General features: G+C 51.1%; 1 protein-coding gene across 16 annotated transcripts in view; it reads right to left on the bottom strand.

Annotated features, from left to right (window-relative positions):
- MINK1 (misshapen like kinase 1) overlaps positions 1-22,742 on the bottom strand; it is a 48,091-nt gene extending 25,349 nt beyond the window's left edge. For 6 of the 16 annotated variants that reach the window (XR_003437928.1, XM_027130137.1, XM_027130136.1 and 3 more), the window contains exon 1: positions 22,454-22,737. Coding sequence is in view for 15 of the 16 variants with exons in the window: in XM_027130137.1 (XP_026985938.1) it covers positions 22,454-22,510 (57 nt within the window). In the remaining variant the exon portion in view is untranslated. Of the gene's footprint in view, positions 1-22,453 lie in introns of all 16 variants that reach the window. The other 10 variants (XM_027130146.1, XM_027130145.1, XM_027130147.1 and 7 more) reach the window with 3 other exon arrangements.
- Between the last annotated feature and the right edge of the window lie 669 nt (positions 22,743-23,411).

Here is a 23,411-nt window from a genome sequence, read left to right on the forward strand (position 1 = left end):
TGGTGGAGAGGTTGTGGAAGGCAGCATAGAAGTGTTGGAATCCATTACTGAAGAGTGGGGCTCTGAGCCACCTGACAGACGCCCTCATCCAGGCCAAAAACTGCCAGAGATGTTACACGGCACTGGGCTTGATGTCATATGATGTCATTTACAATTTATAATTGTACGTGTTCAGGTATGAAGAGACAGCAGTGACGTAACCTGCTGGGTAGATGTGCCTCCAGGTGCAACACAAAGGACCGCATTCTGCACACGCATTTCATCCCGACACGCACGTGCACACGTGCAGTGACATGCAGCTCATGCAGGATGCTGCCCTCGCACGACTCTCGAATCGCCTGGCGCCTATTCCTGTTTTCCTTACAGCACCAGGTGGGTTTCTAAGTACCCGGGAGGTGCTCAGGTGCTTGTTGGTTTAACCTTTAAATGCCAGCAGAGCAAGGTAGAGGTGGGTTTGGTCAAGGAAAGCGTTCTGCAAGAAGTGGAAGATAAAGAAAAGAGCTGGAGGGGCTGGAGGGAGAGAAGAGGTGCCAAGCTGGGTGGGTAAAGAGGAGACACGCAGCGGGAGGCAGGGCAAGGGGGCAGACGGAATGGGTTGTCCCTTCAGACTCTTCTCCTCCAAGTCCCCCTTTAACGATTTCGAGTAAGTTAAGTCTCCCCAGCTGTAGCCCGAAGACTTCCTGAAAGGCACTGCCTTGCGCTTCAGAATCTCCCCAGCATCTGACATGCTATGTGCTCGATAAAAGTCAGCTAAACAAGAGGACTGGGCACGGAGCCTTGATCCCTCCCAAGGCGCTGACCTGCACCTTCGTCGTGGGCTCTGCTCACCAGGACTAGCCAGGAGAGAACTGGGCACAAACTGGCCTTGGGCTCTTTCTTCCTTGCTCTGCAGACCCTCAAAGGGCTCCCTGGATCCCCCTCCACCAGCTCGTATCTGGAGACAGCACAAGGGGAAGATGGCGAACACAGCTCTGACAGACAACAAAGCAGTTACTCTGACCCTGGCCAGCACCAACTGGCATTCTCCTTTTCCTTCTCTGGAAACCAAGGAATCATTTTAATGCAGGAGTAGGACTGAGATTAGGTGAAAAATGAACGCTGTGACTATTTCCCAAGAGAAAAACGTGAAAGAGTTTATGCATCGATGTTTGAGGACTGGCTGGGATGGGGTAGCAGCGGAGATAATAGCTGAAGCTCAAGGACAGGGAGCCGTGAGCCACGGCTGCAGGACACAGGAAGGAGAAAAGGAGAAAACCCCAACTGCTCCCTCACAATTAGTGTGTGGGTACCTAGAAATGTACAGGTGCGGTCTGGGGTCACGGTGGAATGAGGATGAAGGGGTGGACAGAAGGGGCAAAAGGAGGCCAGCCCCTCAGGTTTGGGGTCATTTCTTTCATTCATTCATTCATTCATTTATGGCTGCGTTGGGCCTTCGTTTGGGGTCACATTTCTATCTATCTGTCTACCTACCTATCTATCTATTTATTTATTTATAGCTGCGTTGGGTCTTCGTTGCTGGGTGCGGGCTTTCTCTAGTTGCGGTGAGCAGGGGCTACTCTTCGTTGCAGTGCGTGGGCTTCTCATTGTGGTGGCTTCTCCTGCTGCGGAGCACAGGCTCCAGGCGTGTGGGCTCTAGGTGCACGGGCGTCAGTAGTTACGGTGCGTGGGCTCAGCAGTTGTGGCATGCAGGCTCAGTAGTTGTGGCTCGCGGACTCTAGAGCGCAGGCCCAGTAGTTGTGGTACACAGGCTTAGTTGCTCCACGGCGTGTGGGATCTTCCCGGACCAGGGTTTGAACCCGTGTCCCCTGCATTGTCAGGTGGATTCTTAACCACTGCACCACCAGGGAAGTCCCAGGGTCACATTTCTTGAAGTGGCCCAGAGCTGGCAGATCAAACCCTCAGCCCCAGGGCTGTTGCACCGATAACACCTCTTCCAACACACGTCCCCCAGTGCTGCTTCAGATCGTCCACCTACAAGTGGGGAGAGACGTGTGTGCTGTCTGCTCTGCACATAGACGAAATCCCCTGAGGGGTACAGGGGTTTTTGAAGTATTTAACAAATGCAAACTGTTATTATCAACATTTGCAGCATCTTTTTAAACTGCCTGCCAAAGACTGCCTTCTTAAACCTTGGGTTTACCTTCTAGGAGCTTATAAATCAGACACTAACACAGAGAATTAACATGTGGAGAAGAGTTACATATGCTAAAACATGAGGGGTAAGACTGCTTGTGAGGCAACTGCAGGAGAAGCAGGTCGGATAGGAAAATCTGTCCCCCGCTTTTTTTGCTGACCCATGAGTCTTAAAGTTACAAGATTTCTGAGCTGGAAGGGCCCATCCATTAAGAATTCCAGGAGATTCTAGGAAGCTGCTGGAATGGTAGAAAGAACTACAAAGACCTAGAACTCTAAAGCTTGGGAAGGGCTGAGAATCCCTGGGAAAGAGACGAGGGAAGGTCTGGTCTCTCCTGTGCTTCAGACCCAGCAGTGATTATTCACTGGGATATGCCCTGGCAGGTCCTCCTGCTGAAACCAGTGTAGTTCCCTAACCCGGGCAAGGTGCCATCCTACCCCAAATGGAGGAGCACTGCCAGGAGGTGGGTGCCCGTGCCAGGGTCGGGGGGATAGGAGGACAAGTGCTGGGGAGGGGGGCCACAGCCCCACCTCCTCCTATTGCCGAGCACACCAGGACTCCACAGAGGACCACAGACTCAGAGAAACCTGGGATACAGATGGGGGACGGGAAAAAGAACCGCGGGGCCATAGGGAAAGAGAATGGGAACTTGCGGTCCACAGAGGGAACCAATGAGAGCCGGCAGGATGGAGTCCAGAGCCACACCACCCTCTTGCCTGGAAGAGCGGGGCTGCCAGAGCCCGTGGAGCCTCTATTTATCTAGTGCTGAGACTAGGCTGGGTGGAGGGGCCCTCCCGCCCTCCCTCCCTGAGGAAAACAATAGGCCCGTTTTCCTGAGCTCTTCCTGTGACCCAGCAGGCCCACACAAAGAGGAAGAGGCAGGGGCAAAGGCAGGGCTGGTACCAAGGCACAGCCTGGGGGAGGGGGACCTTCAATCTGCTAGAAGCTCATCAGCGGCCTCAAAACCACCCGCCCCCCCCACACCAACCATCTAAGCACTCACACACTGGCCGCCGCACAAATGCAGCTTTAAACCCCATCCCTTAGTCCCGCCACCAACCAGATCGCTAACCCTAAAGCCCTCCTATCGGGGCCGCCACCAGAGTTTCCCCAGCAGCTCGAATCCCACAGAGATGCAGGCACACTCAGTGCTGGCAGAGGTTGGGGGGGGGCGGGGGGTGGCGGCAGAGGGCGGGTGTTCTGGTGGAGGGTGGACACTGGATGTCCTTCAGTTAGCTGGGAGCAGCTATATAGAGGATGTGCTTGTATGCATGCACAGGAGAAGAAATATGGGAGGGTGTGTGTTTGGGAGAAAGAACGTGGGTTAAGAGGAGGCAAATGGGAATGAATGTGTGGGCTGGGGGTAGGGGAGGGGCAGGAAAAGTTTCATCAGGTCACCTCTTCCTTCATCCCCAAGCAGAGAAAGCAGACACAGCCCCAAGGACCCAAGGGGTCCAGACGCCTGCCTCTGCCAACAGAAGGCGGCCCTCCGAGGCCTGAGTCAGCCTCCATCTACCCTCTGCCAACCCTGCCAACCCAGGGAGCATGTCGTGTTACGCCCATTCCTACCCCAAGGGCTCAGTATGGAAAGCGGGCCCAAGGCCAAAGCATAAAGACAAATACTCCCGTGGGAAAAAGGAAGCCGGCAGAAGGATCGTCATGGCACCTCCTCGCTGAGCCAACAAACTGGACGGGAGAGCTCGAAAGGAAGGTTAAAACCTCCTCAATTCCCCATTGTCCGCAAGATCCAGTAATAAACTGGACGGCCTTCAAAAAACTCCTTTTCCAGCTTTCATCACTCTCTGTAACTGACGCTCCACTCTGCTCTGGGTAAACCTGCCCCTCACGCTGCGGAACTGAATTGCATCCTTTCATTCTGGTTCCACACTGTGAAGTCCTAGTCCTCCGTTTATCGGCATATTTGAAGTATTTTTACGGGAAAGGAGTGCAGGAGGGGAGGAAATCAAGTATGCCCTGGGGGTAGAGGGGCGGGAAAGAAACCAGGAGAGAGATTTACCTGCTGGCAGAAGGGTGGTTTTTAAGTCACTCCTGCTGGGTCTCTACGCCAGAAGGACATATACACGAACATGAACGAACACACGCGCGCGTGCGCGCGCACACACACGCACACGCACACACAGATACAGGCAGAGGCAGAAGCAAGTCCAGACCCGACACACACGTAGACACAAATATCATGCTGATCAGAAACCACTCAGAGCAGACAGGAGCCCTGCCTGAGCCGGGCTGGGAGCAGTTCCCCCACACACCTCAATGCCCAGGTTCCCCACAGACACAGCTGCCCCAGACACAGGCCCTGGGCTGGGGGCTTTATCCAGACCAGAGGTCTTCATGGATGGAGAGGCCCACAGGAGGCGGGTAGCAGGGAGTTAGATGAAGGAGCAGAGGAGAGAAAGTCAGGCAGTAGGGGAGAGAGGGGAGAAGAAGAGGGGCCTAGGATTCAAGCAGCCTTGTGCTGGTTCTAAAATGGCCGCAAGCAAGGCAGGGGACAGATGGTCTCTTTCTGATGCTGAGCTGGAGAAGTGGGGAAAGGGAAAGGGAAAAAATTACCATTGCAGTCAGAAATTTAAAAATAAACCAAAAAACCTAAAAGATAAACAGCCTGCTTCTGAGGTTTCGCCTGCCTCCAGAACCTAAGGGAAAACAGAGAACTGCAGGCCTGGGGGGAAAACCCCCAGCCTCAGGTCTGAAGACTGCTGGAGGTCATGCTAGCCATCCCCCTGCCCAGAGCCGGAAGATCTTGCAAAGTCTTCTAGGCAGCTGAGGTGGCATCTTCCCTTTACCTCTCTAATACTCACTTCTCAAGTCTCAACTTTTTAAGGCCTTTGCGTTTAAAATGTTACAAGCTATCAGAGTCTGACCTTGGCTCCGCCACCAGAATCAGTCTCTGTAACCAGGAGAATCAAGTTCACCACCTCCCAGCTGCTGCCACTGCTGCCATCAGCCAATCACCTAGCTCTCCACAATCCACAGGTGCTTTCACAGTCATTATCTCATTTGCGCCTCTGACCTGTAGGGAAGCCAGGCAGGAATTAATACCCCATTTCACAGATGAGAAAACCAAGGCTCCAAGACGTTAAGTGTTTTCAAAGTGGAACCTGGTTAGTCTTCTGATGGCAAATCCAAGGAGGCATGGCACACACACCCCAGAGCTTTGTCCACTGGATTCCATTTGCCTTCTGTGGGCCAAAGAGGTTCTTCCTTAAGCTCCGATCTGACTGCCTTACAGCTGATGATCCCAGGGATGGTTAATCTGGAGCCCTGCCCGTTCCCATCCTGAGGTCATTTGTTTCTTGCTGGTGTGGGGAGGAGGCAGAGAAGCAGCAATGCACTCTACTGGATTTCTCTCGGTTCTTCTAATACCCCTTGCCCCTTCTCACCTCTGGGTCTTTGCACGTGCTGTCCACCCTTCCAAGGGCATCTCTCCCCTCCCCTTTACCTGCATGCCCCATGCCCATCCTTCCAGACCTCAACACAGACATCACCTCCTCCAGGAAGTTTCCCTGACTATCCTGCTCCCACAGTACTCTGTACGGCCCCTTTCAGGGCACCAATTACATTTTTGTGATTGATTCTTTAATTGTCCGTCTTCTGCAAGACTAAGCCTTAGAGGTCAAGGCCACATTCAATACCCTTCTGTTGAATGAATAAATATAGAAACAAAAGGAAGTTGGTGTTATCCAGAAGAACCATCCCCTTTCCCTCCTGCAATGGTTTCTAACACTAGGTTTTGGGTTTATCTCCATTTTTCCAAAATAATCCATAAATATTCACTTAAAAGCAATGTACTAGGGCAGCTACTAAAAGTGAATCCTCTTTTGTTATGTGAGTCAGTGCCCCTAATTTATATGCTTGGTAAACATGTATTACTAGAAAGTGGACTTTCTTAAGGCACAAACTCCTATATAGCTGGCTAAACCCAAATGAAAACATTAATAAGGACCCAAAGGCCGCAGGAGGCAACAGGACAAGAAGAGGTAAAGGGGAAGGTTCCTGAAGGAGAAAAGAGCGAAGCATTTTGGAAAGGAGAGAGGAATAGGCAGAGGCTGGGTTAGGTGAAGGGCAGAAGAAAGATGCATCTTAGACAACTTAAAAGAAGGTTCAAAAGTATAAGAGGATAACTCGGGGAAATGTTTTCTTAGCTGAAGCAGAAAGGCAGCCAGGAGTCTAGTAATATAGAATGACAGGGAATGGTTAGTGTTTATATCTCACTAAGAATCAGAAGGCCTGGGCACTGGTTCTGATTCTTTCATGTAATGGAGGCAAATCAGCAAATCACTTAAGCTCCCAGAGCCTCTTTTCTTTACCTACCCAACCCCATCCCACAAGAGTTCATGGATGTAAAAACATTTTGATATCCACAAAGCGCTACAAATTTGCACAGTCATTATGAAGAGACTTGCCTCCCATAGAGCAAGAAAAACACTGTCAAGAGGTGATTTACCAAGACTGCTGGTGTTACTGGGATTTAGAGTGAAAAGTGGCAGCTCGGGAGAAAAGAAACAAGATGAAAAAGTAGAATTATGAGGAGGGCAGGTGAGAGAGAAGGGAGAAAAAAAAGAACGGTGGCCTTGGAGGTAGGGCTGAAAGGGGTCGGGGGAGGGGTGGTCCCTGGGAAGCAGATGCTCGGGTGAGAAAGGGCAGAGCACGGAAGCAGGAGGAGGCTGGAAGGGGGAGATGTCGAGCCCATTCAGGCTGGCAGACACCAAGCTCACGGAAGAGGACAACAATAATCACGGGCTGGATAATAAGAAGGCTTCTCACTGCTGGTTTTCCACTGCAGCACAAACAAACCATTATACCTCATGGCCAACAGCCTCCTGCGGGAGCCAGGTGTCCCCAGACGCGAGGCAGGAGGCTGGGGAGGCTTCATGACCGAGAGAGCCTGTGACTCGTCTAACCCCCATGTGGCTTCTATCTAATTCCAGATGCAGGACCAACCAGATCCCATGAGAGAGGACTTAGGAAGGAAGGCTCCGACAGGGGACTATGAAAAGACACCTTGGAAGGAAGGGTGGAGGGAGCAAAGCTGAGTCAGTGGGGAGAAGAGCAGGTGGAGGGTGGGGCCCAGGGGGAGGGGCAGGAAGGACTAGTCATCTGCATCACAGACTTAGAAACGGTTACTCTCCAAAGGGTGGAGGCCAGCCACTCTCCAGCCCCACCAAGGACCAACTCAGAATAAATTACAGCCCAAAGGATATAGGTGAGACAGAAGGAGGAATTTCCTGACCAGCAGGATGGAGCAAACATGCTCACCCAACTTTTCACCAGGCCCGTCTCGCCTCTTTTTTTCTAAGAAACCTTCCCTGGCTGCATTCATGCCAACTTTAGGGCCCTGTGACCAGTTCATGCATTCACTCAACAAACATCAAGTGCCTGACAGATACTAGAATGTGGCAATGAACAAAACAGAAATGGACCCCTCCTTCGTGGAGCTTACAGGAAGCAGACATTAAAGATGCAATTATACAACTACATCAACTCAACTGTGAGTTTATGAAAAAGTAAGAAAAAGTACAGGGCACTATTAGAAAGATTAAAGGGAGGTCATGATAGGGGTTGGGGCGGGGTGGGGGGGCAGTAAAGGGCTGCTGGGGAAGTGATATTTGTTCTGAGACCAAAAAGACAAGTCGGAGTTAACCGAGCAAAGGTCAGGGGTGGGGAAGGCCCAAGGCCCTGAAGCAGAAAGAGCCTTTAGTCTCCAGGCAAGGCCACTGAGGATCCTCGTGGCTAGGCGCCCCGCCTGAACCTGTGCCTTTCCATAAAGCACTTTACACATTTTTGTGCGAAAGTCCTGTCTCTCACATCTGAGCAAAGCCATGTATTCCCAGCAGAATGTCCCGAAGGGTGAGGTGCAGGTTTCCCCACTCTGGCTGACTGCTTCCTCCGGGTGGGCCCAGAGCTTTCACACAAAAGGGCATGCAGGGCCTGAGGCACTGCTCAGCCACTGCTGGAATTCCTGACTCAGGGGGCAGGACAAACAGGAGTTTCAAGTTCAGATATTAGATTCTGAAGTTGTTCTTTCTTCCAATGAAGCTGGAAGATGGTAGAAAACTCTAGGGTAGGGAAGGGGAAGCCAGGCCCACACCTGGGGACTTAGTGACTCACCCACCCACGGCCGTTAAGATTGCACTCAATACACTGGGTGGTTTTCTCTTTCCCAAATGAAATGTGAAGGAGGAGAGGAATGTTACCAGAACCTTTCTGGTAACTTTCATAAGAGACACCCTTTCTGGGCACTTTCACAAGAGAAATCATGTGGCTACCACCTATCTAATGAGCAGTTACCAAGCTAAGCACTTTACTTACACTTTTATTTAACCCTGAGACAGCCCTGTTAGGTGGGTCTTGTTACCCTCATTTGACGAATGGCGAAAATGAGGCATGGGGGTAGTTATGACCTTGCCAGGGGTCACACAGTAGGTGACAGATCTGGGATTAGGATTCACATCTGTCTCCAGCGTCTATGCTTTTGGGGGTGAGTGATGATGGGGAAGGCCTCACTATACCAGGTCCCTCCCTATCCTCAAAGACCAAGTAAAAATGCCCTCTTTCCAGGTCAGTCCTCCCTTGGTCTGCCTGCTCTTCCCTCGGCACTAACAGACTCAGGAAAGTCTAAGGAGTGCACGCACATATACTGAAGTTCATACTTCAAATGGTCCTTCAGACCTTTTTCTGAACCTTCCCTTTATTTCGTGTTCTTCCCGGATGCCCAGCCCCACGTCCGCACCCCAACTTCGCCCCACCCTGAGCTCTCTCCACAGTAGGTGCTTGTGTTTCCCAGACCAGCTGGGAGACACCATGCTCAGTTATCCCACCCTGACCGACCCCTCCCCCAGTATTGTTTCTCTCAACTCCCCCTTTGCCCAACTTCACACACGTAAGTGCACCTTTCCTTACATATACTACACTGCAAAGCACACATCTGATCCATTCATGTGTTTAAGTCAAGAGAGCACAAACAGGCCAGCCCACACAGTAGGCACAGAAAGATATTTAGGAAGGAAGAGAGGAAAGAAAGGAGGAGGGGACTCTTGGATCTGGGGGAGCTTAAGGATTATCTGGTCCAGTAGTTCTCAAAGGCAATCTGCATCAGATCACCTGGGAAAACACACATACCAGGGCCCCACCCTGGACGGACTAAATCACCTCCGGAGGGCAGGGCCTGGGTTAAAAAAAGGCTACCCAGGTGATTCTGACTGAGCCTCTGATTAAGAGCCACTGTTCTCATCCCCTTGTTTTGCAAGTAAGGAAACCGAGTCCCAGAGAGATAACACGCATCCTGTAAACTAGAGCGAACTGAAACAGGAACCACGTGTCCCAGCTCCTAATTCCACACTGGCTCTATGCATCACATTGCCTCAACTCCAACAGCCCCTGTGTCCGCAGGCCTCCGTCAGGGAGCTCTCTGGAGACGTCAGTATCACCCTATCTGAGCAGGTTACAAGGCCAGGGCAGGGGATCTGGGCAGCAGCGGGGGCATTAATCATTGACTTGTGAAACACACCTCATCTGCACAGAATGCACCTTGGACTCCAGGCTGACCAAACACACACGAGCCCTTCGTTTCTGGTGGGGCCTCGACACTGCCGCAGAGCAGTATGGGTATCGGAAGTCACATCTAACTAGCTCTGGGCCCCTGGCCTGCTGCTGGCGCCTTTAGAAATGTAAGATGGTCTACGGATGCTCTGCTTTAAACACAGGCACTTAAACCACTTTTTGCTTTTATGTATGGTGGTGATGATAACCATGCCCACAGGCAGGCACGATGCCAGACGGCGGGATAACAACTGGGGAAGGCCAGTGCTTCCATGAGTCAGGGAACGTTCCTTCATTCACGCTTTGAGTACCAGGGGTGGGTGAACCAGGCTCAACCCAAGAAAAACAATCGACCCCAATTCATACCTGGCTCAATCTAAGAAAGAAATAGGCTTTAGTGAGAGGGACTGAGGTGAGAAGGGCCACTGGGCACACCCTGGAAGGTGATGCTGAATACATGTAGCTTCCTGTAAGCTTGTACACACAAAATAGAGAAAAGACTATGAGTCCTCAGAACCTGGGATCCGACTCGAGGACAGGTGATCTAGGGAAACAGCCCTGAACAGGGGACCCTAAGTTGCCACCCCCAACCCACTGGCTAGAGGCCCCTGTGGCCTGGATCTTGACCTGTTAGGCCTCTCTATGACACAGGGCTCTCCTGCCCTCCTCTCTTCCTGGATGACTTGAGTGCCAAGCGTGTCTCTCCTTCCTTTTTCCTTCTTTCCCCATGAAGTCTGATGAGAAACTATAAATCGTGTGGACAAAGTGAGGAGGCCGGGCAGGCCACTGAATTGGTCACCTCTATTCTAAGAAATCCAACTCAATTCTAGGTCATGCTTTGGGTCTGTCTGGGGGTGCGGACACCACAGAGGGATACAGCCTGACCCGGCTCCAGACTGTGCAGGCCTGGAGGCCCAGGAGGGTGACATCAAAGGGGCCTCAAAGGCTGCCCATGATTTCCCCAAGACATCTTTAGCAGCTAACCACCCCTTCCTCCTGTAAGCATCTAGGCCTTTTCTGTGGCCCATCGTTCCACAGGAAAGAACTCCTGGGCTCATACTGCCTGATACTAAAAACCTACCCTCCCTTTACTTGATGTCACCCATGTACGAGCTTTCAGTTACTACTGACACATGAATACGTGATGTTGAATAAAGCCTCCAGCCAAAGTTGCACCGCTGGCCACCCCTCGGGAAAGGTGGAACCCAGGAAGGACAGAGATACCCTACCGGGTCCAAGGTACTCATCTAAGGATGGTTTTCTTCTACTACCAGGAAGACGCCCAGTTAACACACGAACCCCTCACACACAAACACATACATGTTGTTACCTTTTATTATCTTCATGCCCTACATGATCTTCTTTCCACCTTCCTATAGCAGCTACCCACCAGACCCCCAGCGGGAGAAGTAAGAGCTGAGAACAAGCAAGATGATGAATATAAGTACAAGAGAACCAGAAAGCAAATGACAGCTGGGAGACGGCAAAGGGAGCTGAATATGGAAGAGAAACCCTCAACTTCTCTTTCTGCTGCCTAATTCTTTTGTGATTCCATGTAGCCATTTCATCTACAATCCCTCTCAGAGGTGACCGCCTTGCACTGGAGCCAGGAGGGAGGGGGGTGTCCTGAGTTGGCTGATGACACATGGACTTCTGAAACAGGCCACCTCACCTGACTCAACAAACAGTAAGCATCTGCTATGTCAGCCCTCTGCTCAGCTCTGCACACACAGAAAGGGAGGAGACACAGAACGGTGGTTGCCAGGGGCTGGGGGAGGGGAATGGAGAGTTCATGTTTAATGGGGACAGAGTTTCAGTTGGGGAAGATGAAAAAGTTCTGGAGAGGGATGGCGGTGATGGTTGCACAACAACGCGAATGTACTTAATGCCACCGAACTGTACACTTAAAAATGGCTAAAACGGGGGCTTCCCTGGTGGCGCAGTGGTTAAGAATCCACCTGCCAATGCAGCGGACACAGGTTCGAGCCCTGGTCCGGGAAGATCCCACGTACCGCGGAGCAACTAAGCCCATGCGCCACAACTACTGAGCCCGCAGTGCCACAACTACTGAAGCCCATGTGCCTAGAGCCCGTGCTCTGCAACAAGGGAAGCCACCACAATGAGAAGCCTGCGCACCGCAACAGAGTAGCCCCTGCTCGCCGCAACTAGAGAAAGCCCGCCCACAGCAACGAAGACCCAACGCAGCCAAAAAAAAAAAGGCTAAAATGGTAAATTTTATGTTATGCATATTTAACTACAATTTAAATAATTTTTTTTAAGGTGGGAGGGATGAGATAGTCTTCCTCTCCTCCCTCTGAAGAACAGGCCTTCGGAATCATTAACTCTTTCCTCCAGAATAAATCTAAATTCTCGGGCATGCTTTCCCCTCCTATCATCAGAGTACTGTGCCCGGCAGCCTGACATCTAGAAATCTCTACCAGTTCTGGGCACAGGCCCCATGGAGCTTTGTGTTCCCAGCAGGTGCCCACCAACGCCAACCCACCAGCAGTTCACAAAGGCTCAGGCTCAAGTGATTTACTTAAAAAAAAAAAAAAATTTTTTTTTAAAGTCACTTAATCCATCAATCAAGTCACTCCCTCTTCTCAAAAAATGCGCCCATGTGATTAAAACCTGTCCTCTACCAAGACGCAGATCTAGACCGTGTGCTCTTGCAGATGGTGACCACTTCTCATACAGGCTGCCTCCAATCCATGAAACAGGCCATGTTCCTAAGTCTCCTCATACTTCACCACAGAAACTTTACGGACAGTGTTATATCCTCCCAAGTGAGCCCACAAAGCCTGTTTCCCACAGGCCACACATTTATGATTAAAGCCAGTTGAAAACACTACTGCTCCAGGTACATAGTCCAGAATGTCAGCTGCAGGGTGCCCTCCCCTCAACACACACCCACAGACACAGACACCTGCCACCTGGGCGCAGGCCTCCACCAGCACAGGCGCGCACAGGCTCAGGTTCTGGGTTGAGTCTGAACCCGGGTCTTTTATTTATTTATTTTTTCTTACTTTTTTTGGGCATGCCACTCTGTATGTGGGATCTTAGTTACCCGACCAGGGATCAAACCCATGCCCCTGCATTGGAAGCGTGGAGTCTTAACCACTGGACCACCTCGGAAGTCCCTGAACCCGAGTCTGAATCTGAAATCCGCCGCTTACTGGCTGTCCAACCTTAGGCACGTTATTTAACTTCCAAGTTCTGTAAGCCTTGGTCTCATCACCTTGAAAATGAATAAAATATCCCACTTCAAAGGGTTATTGTGAGGGATAATGAGATTATATAAGGAGGGAACATACTGCATAGTAAGTATTCATTATTATTCCTATTCCACCCCAGAACCCCTTCTGAAATGAATCCACATTAAAATACAAATGACTTGTATCAGAGCAATTTTTGTTCTGAACCGAAGAGAGAGAGAAAAAGAGGGCATCCTAGAGGTCTGGAGGGATAAAGGAACCGGCAAACTTCTGAACCACAGGCTGCCTGTCCCCCCCAACCCTGCTTTGTGGAGTTGAAGGTAGTTTCCACGGTGAAGAAGGACCTTGTGAAGATTAGAGGGACCTTCTCCAACTTCACCAAACCTTAGCTAGACTAGACCAAGAACCCATCCAGTCCTGCCCTCCTAAGCTGGATTCAGATAGTGAGAAGTGATGGTGGCTCTGCTGCACGGCTGCATCACTGCATCCCCACCAGCCACTCTACTCCCAGCCACTCACCCACCCCCAAAGCTCTGTTCTTCTCCAAAGGATACTAGGCAAGTGGTCTTCCCTCTAGTTATTCCCTGCAATTTGAGCAACGACACTTACTCAGCACACCTCTGTCTTCAAGGGGCCAACCGTAGGATGCAAAGACACGAGAGAAGAGATAGGTACGCCAGCCTCCTCTCTCACACTGTGACCACACACCTACCTCCGCCTCCCCTCCCGCTGCTCAGGCTTTTGGGTGCCCCTGCCCAATTGTTTTGTTTTTGTTTTAATTGAAGTATAGTTGATTTACAACATTATATCAATTTCTGGTGTTCGGTAGAGTGATTCAATTATATACATATATATTTTTCAGATTATTTTCTGTTATGGGTTATTACAAGATATTGAATATGTCTGAATCTTTTCTTGAAGACTCTCTGGTGAACATGCAGAACTGAAGACAAAGTACGACATGCTTTCAACCACTTTCTTACAAATGTGCCTTGAAAGAGAGAGTGGGTAGGTGGTGAAGAGAGAACATGAAAATCTTCTTCCTTGCAGTCTGGCTCTGGAGCCTGCCCAGTTTACCTCCAGAGGTGTTCGGGCAGACAAATAAGAGCTACGCGCCATGCACACAAGTAATTTACACCCTACATTCCTCTCTCCATCCAGCAAGAAGGAAAGGAGGGGACTTAGGACCTACTTCGACTTCATGGAAGAAAACATGTCTAGTCCTTCACCTGACCTTTCCCACGTCCATAACAAGTTCACAAGAGGCATATTGGCAATTTGGGTGGAAAAACAATTCTTCAATGTGCTGTCCGGTCATGGCAGGGTGGTTAACATCCGTGATCCCCACATACTAAATGCTGTTAGTGCTTCCCAGACAAAGTGACAATGAAACCTCCCTCCCCAACATTTCCAAACACCCCCAGGAGGGCAGTGCCACCCTAGTTGAGAAGCACTGAGTAAGGACCTGTACTGTTTTGTGTCACACGGTGCCCAGCACATACAAGGCACTCCCGTGGGAAAGTCACAAGAATACTTAGCTCCAGGGACTTCCCTGGCGGTCCAGTGGTTAAGACTCCATGCTTCCACTGCAGGAATCTTAACCCTGGTCAGCGAAGGGTTTGATCCCTGGTCAGGGAACTAAGATCCCGCATGCTGCACAGTGTGGCCAAAAAATTAAAACAAACAAAAAAAAACACAAAAAAACTTAATTCCGTATCTCTGCCCAACGAGTAATTACTGAACCCCTACTGTGCGCTCAGCACTTTTGTAGACACTGTGAGCATCGACAGGAAGTATGGATCATGGCTCCTATATGTAAGGAAGTGACAGGGAACGCATGACCATGAAATATTCAATATGGGTAACATACACTCAAATGCTACACTACAAGGTCCATGAAAAGGTGGCGAAGGTGACCAGGGAGGGCTGGCTCGGTCAGGGGAGGCTTCGTGGGAAAAGTGGAAGTTGAGGTGGCTTGAAGGAGGTGGAATTTTCTTCACAAAGCCCTGCTGATCCTCAATCCGTCCCTGCAAGGACCGCTGTTCAGAGAAAAGCCCTCCAAGCCTGTGGTTCCAGGAGCAATTCAGCAAGCCCAGCCCTTCAGATCCTGTCCTCAGATGATTTCTGGTGCAAGAGGGTGTGAGACGTTTCCCCTTCTCTCTCAGAAGACCTGCTGCTGTCAGGCCTGCTTTCAGGAGGCCCTTCTCATCCTAAAGGCAGAGCGGAGGCGCAGTCACTGCCACACGCACTGACTGAGTCAACAGACTCCGAGTGGTTGAACGGATGCTTCACTCGTCACCCAGCCGGCAGCGGAAGCCTCTCCTGCCCCGGGTACACGCACTTGCCTCCTCGGTCAAAGGACTTCTTGCTCCCTTACCAGCCTTCAACCTTCCTCTCAGGCAGAGTCTCCACGTCCTCCACTCATCCCTCTCTCCACGGTGTGTGCCACCAAACGCGTCCCACAGCCCACCCCGCCCTCCTGACATTTCACCTGCTCCTGGAGGCTGGCTCCTCCAAGAAGCCCAAGACTGTGGTTCTCCAGCCCTGTTTCATTTCAAACGTGCAAAATCAGCAACACTCCCCCTACACACCTCACTCATCCTTGACTTGTACAACAATGTTAAACTGAGAGTTGCATACACACACACACACACACATATGTGTGTGTGTATATATATATAGATATACGGTATCTACCTAATGTTACGAAGAATCCCACATCCCACAACCACAAAAGCTGAGCCAAGGATGGGCCTACTTGTGCTTATTCCTGTGAGACTTACCGACCTTCCAACCCTGGACACTCGGGCTAGTAACATCGATTCAAACACACATACACACACACACGTGAGGAGATGAAAATGTTACGTAGCTTGACGGTAGTTATCATTTCACTATGTCTGTGTCTATCAAAACATGTGGTACACCTTAAATACACACAATTTTTATTAAAAATACAGCATGAAACATCTAGCGGTATACCCTTCTCCCTCATACAGCCGCTTTGGCCAATCGGCACACCCACGCACCCTCTGCAGAGCGACATGCGAGTCCACACAGACCCAGTACTCAGAGACGCTCCTCCCAATAAACAAAAATGACAGTTATATGCCCTTTCCATATAATACCCTTACCCTCTGAAACAAACTTTTTTTTTTCCCTCCCATAGGAAGGTTCAGAAGAAATCCTTTTGGAAATTAAGCCTGGAGTTTCTACTGCATCCTCAGACCCCTGGCCCTTGGCTGCTGACGAAATGCTCCACCCTAAGAATGGCCCTGATCCAAGGTCTCCCAGTTCTGGCCGTCGCCAAATTCCACCTGCTGGTTCACCTCTATCTACTCTTTCTGTGGCAATGCTAGCTTGGTTTTTCAACGTGTGATTTGTCTCTCTCTCAATCTACCAACCAAGTATTTGTCTTGCAAAAAGTAAAAACAATTCTTTTATGGGCTCTCACGTCATGCCAAAGTTTTCTGCTACAGTCCTTATCATGACTTGCAATTTTATGTATATGTAATTATATATATATATAATTATTTTATTAATGTCTCTCCCCACAACTAGACTGTAGGAAAACCATGTCTATCTTGTGTGTCACTGTATCCTCTGTGCCTAGTTCTAGCTCTTTCCTCAAGCAGAACAGGAAATCCTACCCACCATTAGCAAGCACATCCTCGGCTGTCTGGCCACTGGGCAATATCTCTAGGGGCTCCTTGGATCACCACAATTCCATCCCTTTCTTCTCTCCTCCCTCTGCCATTCCCTACCCTGATTAAGAACAAAAAGCCTCAAACACCTTTTCAATTACCCTCTGGAGGAGCTTCCCGTAGATGGAAGAATCCCAGACTCAAGTCAAGAACTGGTTGGTTAGGAGAAGAGCAGGAAGAACAGGAGAGACGAGAGAATGAACATGCGCTTCTACCAAGTCATGTTCTTGTATCTTCCTAGATCCTGTGGGCATTCAAGAAATGCTTTGAGAGCTGACTTGTTAACCTGATCACTTTTTGTTCAATTTCTTCAACCTGCTAAAGAAAAAACTGAGGGAGCTGTGGTGTAAAGTGAGTGCTGGGGGAGGGGAAAAGACTGCATATCAGATTTCAAGATGACTGACCACAGGATAACAGAAAATGAGTATAATTCACAGCAAACAGATTTAACAAAAACTTCCTGCCCCTGAGGGTTCTAAGATAATGAGGAAGGCAATAACAGTTTAAAAAAAAAGCGGGGGGGGGGGGGGGGGGGTAGCCTCAGCTTGCAAAGGGCTTGCTTAGAGGGATGCTTCCAGAGGTCTGATTAAATAGCTCAGAATAGTATGAACACACTATTACATACTTCCCGTAATATCTAGAACCTGATTCTCAATAAAACAGACCAACAATGCTTGGTGACTGACTGATGCAGGAAAGGATATTAGTCATAGTTTTCTCTGGTACAACTTTGGAGACAGAAAGATTCGTCTGGCAGACTCTCAGATGGCTTCTGGAGATGCTCCGCAGCCCCAGAACTGTTTTATGTTCCTGGATTGAGAGATCACTGCATTCCTTATTCATAAACCAATGCCAAAGTATAAGCTTGTAAAGAGTATGTGCACACTTCCTGCTATCTTGTCCCCAGGATGACAAGCAAGGACACTCAACATACCCAAACTGTGTGAGTTACCCCCTTTTAGGCACACAGTTCGGAGTTGAAAGGAATGGAGGCCATATCTGAAATCAGGATTCTACACAGCATAGTCTTAAGTGAGCTCCTGGGATAAGCGTGAGGGGGTGGGCCAGCCTGCTCTCTTGCTGACCTTCTTACTGTTCTCTTAACTGTGAAAACCTCACTTCTTCAAAGACCCTCCCCTCCGTGTGTTACAAAGGGCCATGGCTCTGTCCTATCCCGCAGCATAAAGGGTGGCGACGCCTCTTCCCTCGTTTGGGGGATGGCTGAACACCCAGTTCCAGCAAAGTTCTCCGCAACCTTCCTTCCATCCTCTTGCCAAAGCAGCTTTTCACTTCACTCCAAGTGCCACTAGCTCCCCAAACAGCCCCACTCCCATCTGCGGTTCTCTAGGAAAAAAGTCCCCAGTCAATGCCATTGCTTCTGCTGCAGGAGGTCAGTCTCCCCAACCCCTGCCTGAGGCATCTGTCGTCAACATTTGGACAGCAAGCACAGCGGAGTGCAGCAGTTGCTCAGCAGCCTAGAAGTACATGCCCAGAACTGCCAGCTTTCTGAGTGGAGCTGGCTCCACAGCCTCGTGAAGGAAAAAGGAAGGGGAAGCGACTCCTCCAAAGAACAGACACAACAACATAAGATCTTTGGAGAAAGAACATCTCTGTCAGCACTACTACCCGGCAACAAGTCCCTCCTGACTGCACGTCATGGTATTATTTCAATACAGCCACACTGCGCACAGCTCCATGGTTCCAAGGACACTGCAGTCTAAAACCTCCAGCTGGCTGGACAGTAAAGAGAGGCTGCCTGGTTTATGAAGTGGGTCAACCAAAAAGAGCAATGCAAAAGGAGAGAGGTCAGCCCGGGGTCTGCTCCCTCCTTGTCCCGTCCTCTTCTACTGATACGTATCCTTTGTGAGAAGCCAAGGGTTCCAAGTCAGAAGATTCTCCTGGAATGTAACCAAGCCTGGACACAGAGAAGGTTTGACAAAAGAGGCCCGCTTCTTCTCTTGGAAGGTCCTAACTTTACTTCAAGGACGTCGCTCCGATGGAGGCTTCCAGAACTCTTGTTTACCACAAGGTCTGATTCCAAAAACAACCCAGAAAAGATATATTCTTAATTATGTGTATATAAACAGCAAGAGAAAGCCTAACAAGCATGACACTTACTGAATGCTTTCTCTAAGCAAGACTGTGCTAAGACCTTTCACTTGTTATGATACGCGTTTATTCAACAAACAGCTGAGCCCCCACTATGTTCAAAACACTGTTAACAGGCACTGGGGATGCAAAAATGAACAGAACAGTCAAAATCCTAACTTGCACTGAACTTACATTTTAGTCGGGGTTGATATATATAAATATATGTCAGCTGGCGATAAATACTATGAAATAAAACAAAGCAGGCTAAGGGATGCTATATAAAAATTTATATGAAAACGAAGCAGGGGAGGAAGTGCTATTTTAGATACACTTGCGCTGGAAGCCTTCTCTGATTGTCATCTGATAACAATTAACAGTAAGGGCGAGGGCTTCCCTGGTGGCGCAGTGGTTAAGAATCCACCTGCCAATGCAGGGGACACGGGTTCGAGCCCTGGTCCGGGAAGATCCCACATGCCGCGGAGCCACTAAGCCCGTGCGCCACAACTACTGAGCCTGCGTGCCACAACTACTGAAGCCCATGTGCCTAGAGCCTGTGCTCCGCGACAAAGAGAAGCCACCGCAATGAGAAGCCCGTGCACTGCAAAGAGCAGCCCCCGCTCATCACAACTAGAGAAAGCCCGCGCACAGCAACAAAGACCCCATGCAGCCAAAAAACCAAAAAGCAAAACAACAACAACAAAAAAAAACCCAATAAGGGCGATCATATAGTCACGATGTGCCAGGAACTGAACTAAGTACTTAATATGCAGTATTTCATTTAATCCTCAGCAACTCTGAGTTCAGTACCATCACTATATACAGATGGGCAAATGAAGCCTTAGAGAGGTAAGGCTCTTTGCAGACTCTGCAGCAAACTAGGAAAGAAGGGGGAGAAAGGCCAAGGTTACACAGTAAGTGAGAAAGCAGGGACTTGAACTCAGGAACACAACCCCATGCTACTGGGCTGGTGGATAAACAGAGCCTCAAAGAGGTCAAGCGTGCCTGTGGTCACAGTGAGGTAGGTCCACCCGCCTCTCCGCACATGGCTAAGAGATGGTGCAATTCAATCTTCCCTAATATCAGACTATTACTCTCATCACCAGCTGGAAGCCAAGCCCTATCTTGAAATAAGAGGAGAAAGACAACTTGGGCTCTTTGACGCCGCCTAATAAATGCTGAATATGTTCCTCTCCCATCCCCTCCCCAGGCCCCCAACACGAGATGATGTAGTTCAGGGAAACACGCTTTTCTGCTAATTCTCCAGGTTGCCCTTTCTCACTGGAAAACAGACAGAAACAGAACAAGAGATGACTGAGAGAGCTTCTCAACAGTGCCACAGGGGCTCTCCGAGGTGGGGTGGAGGGGACAGGCTCTGAGCAAAGGCCAGCAGCAAGGAGAAAGCAGGCCTTCTGCAGCCCCATTTCAAAGAAAGCACTCCCTCCAGCCCTGGAGTACTGGGGTGGTAGTGGGGGAGGGGCAATGCTTTCTTAAGCATCATGAGGCAGGAAAGACATACACACTGGGAGCAGGTCACAGGGCTCTCTTGAAGAAGGGAGAGGAGAATAAAGCAGGAGGCAATTGAGGAAAGACGCTAACATTGCTTCAAGTAGAGAAGTCCAGAAGGGAAATACCAAATCCAAGGTCAGATGGTGTTTGCAGAATTGCTGGAAATCCCAGGTTGAGGGTCCAGGCCAAACTACCAGAAGAGGCTAAAGGGAAAGAGAAGCCCAAGGAGAGTCCCACAAGGTTTAAACCAAAGGTCATGGTTTGGACCCACCTTCTCTTTTATTATATTTAAGTCACCACAGCACAGGAACCTATAGCCAGAGTTAATCAACAACCAAGGTGGGAAGGGAAGACGGGGGCTCATCCTAAAGACAAGCTCATTAAGGGGAGCCTGGATTTCCACCTTATATCCCAGCTGGCTTAACTTGAGAATCGCAGTTTAAACTGATCTTAAGAATCTCCCTCCTGGGCTTCCCTGATGGCTCAGTGGTTAAGAATCCACCTGCCAATGCAGAGGACACGGGTTCGAGCCCTGGTCCAGGAAGATCCCACATGCCGCGGAGCAACTAAGTCCATGCACCACAACTACTGAGCCTGCGCTCTAGAGGCCGTGAGCCACAACTACTAAGCCCGCGTGCCACAACTACTAAGCCCGCGTGCCACAACTACTGAAGCCCACACGCCTAGAGCCCGTGCTCCGCAACAAGAGAATGAGAAGCCCGCGCACCACGAAGAGTAGCCCCTGCTCGCCGCAAGTAGAGAAAGCCCACCAATCTCCCTCCTAAAGCCTTCAGACCCTCTTGCCACCAACACACAAACTCACACACACACACACACACACACACACACACACAGAGTGAGAGAGAGAGAGAGAAATCAATGCTCCGTCTCCCTCCTCAGCAACTTATCATCTTATCTCCAGCAAGTCAGGTCTCCTAGCCCAACACTGCACCAACCAAATTATGACCTGAATGGCAAGAAAAACTGTGTCACCTAGAGAAACCCAATTAACGACATGACTCTGCTCTCTTAATTCGCCTCTCCCCTCCAGTCATATCCGGGGCACCTGTGTGGCTGACCGCCTTTTCCCACTACTGGCCATGTTCCCTGGCTAACTCAAAAGCCAGAAGACGATTTCAACAGGGGCCTCCAGAGCAGCTAACCCAGAGATGGGAAATCTTGCTCTCCCCAGCACCTTGGCCTGTTGAGTAAGCCGGAAGGACACAGGACAAAAACACCCCCTGGGGGACAGGCGGGAGTCTTCACCTTGAAACCACTCAGTTGCCCCTTAAGCCAGGGCTCCCTGCTGAAGAAAAACATATAAATGCTGCTGAAAGCCCCCAAATGAGGGCATGCAAGAGCCCCAGGAGGGAAAACGAATATTTCGAAGAAATTCCTGCTGCATTTGTTTCCTCTGATCCCTTTTCTAATGAACCCCTCCCTGGAGAAATCTCCATCGCCTCCCCCTCCCTCCAGCAAAACCAAGAATACCCAGGCTTTTCCAAACCACATGCTGCATGTGTTTGTGTGTGTACAGACATATAAACATCCTCTTCCCAGCCCAGGCCAGAGTTTCTGAAGACAAGAAACGCGTCCCCTCCTCCCCCAGTGCACTTGTCTTTCCTCCCAGCCCCACGCTGCTGCAGAGTTGGTAATGTAATATGCGGGGACCCTGAGACCGGAAATGCCTGGTTCTGGACTGCTGCACTTGAAACGCCAAGGCACGGGGAGAGCTGAGCAGGGGATGAGGGCGGCGGTAGGAGGTGTGCGGCGGAGAGGGGAGGCTGAAGTGCCTGCCGACCGGGAAGAGATGCAATTCAGGGCTGGGCGAGGAGGAGAAAGGGTGATGAGGGGGAGGCTGGCAAGGCAGTGGCAAAGTCAAAATTCGAGGAGCCGAAAAAGAGGAGAGGGAGGAAGAAGAGCTAAGTAGGAGCAAGGGGGGAAAGAAGCCTCAAAGCATGTCAGGGGCCAGGGAGGGGCATCACAGTAAAGATTCTGCAAGCTCAGGAGAACCAGAGGGTGACCCTCAAACACCTGGGAGGAAGGGGATCCGGAACCTGAGTAAAGGTAGAGGAGGAGGGAAGAATGGGGGCGGGGCACCCCAGGGCGGGGACCGAACTGGCTCCCAGAATCTGCAGCGCGTGGAGAGCGTAGGGGAACGGAGGGCGGAGGCCTGGCAGCAGCGGGCGCCCGGAAGGGGGCGGGGGTCGCCGCGGGGCGAGGCTGGGGGGCAGCGCGCTCACCCGCAGGGCGGACAGGTCGATGTCGTCCAGGCTGCGGGCGGGGGCTGGGTCGCCCATGGCCTCCGCCGGGAACGGGGCCCCGGGGCCGCTCACGCTCCGGCTCGGTTATTCCGCTGCCGCCGTCGCCGCTTCTCCCCCATCGGGGGATCCCGGGGGCGGACTCCACCGCGCCTCCCGCGGAGAACCGGGAGGGGGAAGGCCGGCGGGAAGACCGACCCACCGACTGACAGGCGATATCGCCCCAGAGCCTGCAACCCGAGCCTCCCGACTCTCCCGCGCAGGCGCAGAATGGCCGAGCACCGGGGAGGGTGCAAGAGGGAACGTGACGCGAGCGCGCCGGGTTCCCCCTCCCCCTCGACGCCGACACCTGCGCGCAGGCGCAGGAGAGAGAGCGAAAGGCGCGCGCGAGGACTGAGCGACCGCGCGAGCCTAGCGTGAAAGAAGTGGGCGGTGGCCGGGGCCGCCGGGGAGCGCGCCCACCAGCTGTTGCGCGTGCGCACACGCGTTTCCTTCCCTCCCCGTATTTTTTGCCCTTTCTCTCCCCCGTTTCCTTCTGAGCTCTCCTTTGATGCCTTTCCTTCCCTTTCCCTCCTCTTTCGTGTGCCCAGCTGCCAATCAAGCCACCCACCGCTCTATTTGCGGGGGGAGGGGGGCGGGACCCAACACCCTCTATTACTAGGGGGGTTGTTATGGTAACTCCCCACGCGAGGGCTGGGTGGCCTCTAGATAGGATGGGCTGTCCACCCACCTAATTGCCATGGCAACAGTGGAGCCGCTGAGGGAGGGGCCTCTTCGTGAGAACTTGGCTGGAGAAACCACCTGGGGGATGGGGAGTGGAGAAGAGGACTGGCTGCCTCAGGAATGCCCCTGACCCCCTTCCCCGGCTGCAGTGGGGAGGGTTGAGAAGGGGATCTCAGATCTCAGGATAGGGAATCCTACCGCAGACCTTTGTCTCTGC

This window comes from Aethalodelphis obliquidens, unplaced genomic scaffold, assembly GCF_003676395.1.
Source record: "Aethalodelphis obliquidens isolate GAN/ISIS:26980383/991018 unplaced genomic scaffold, ASM367639v1 scaffold38, whole genome shotgun sequence".
Lineage (NCBI taxonomy): Eukaryota > Metazoa > Chordata > Mammalia > Artiodactyla > Delphinidae > Aethalodelphis > Aethalodelphis obliquidens.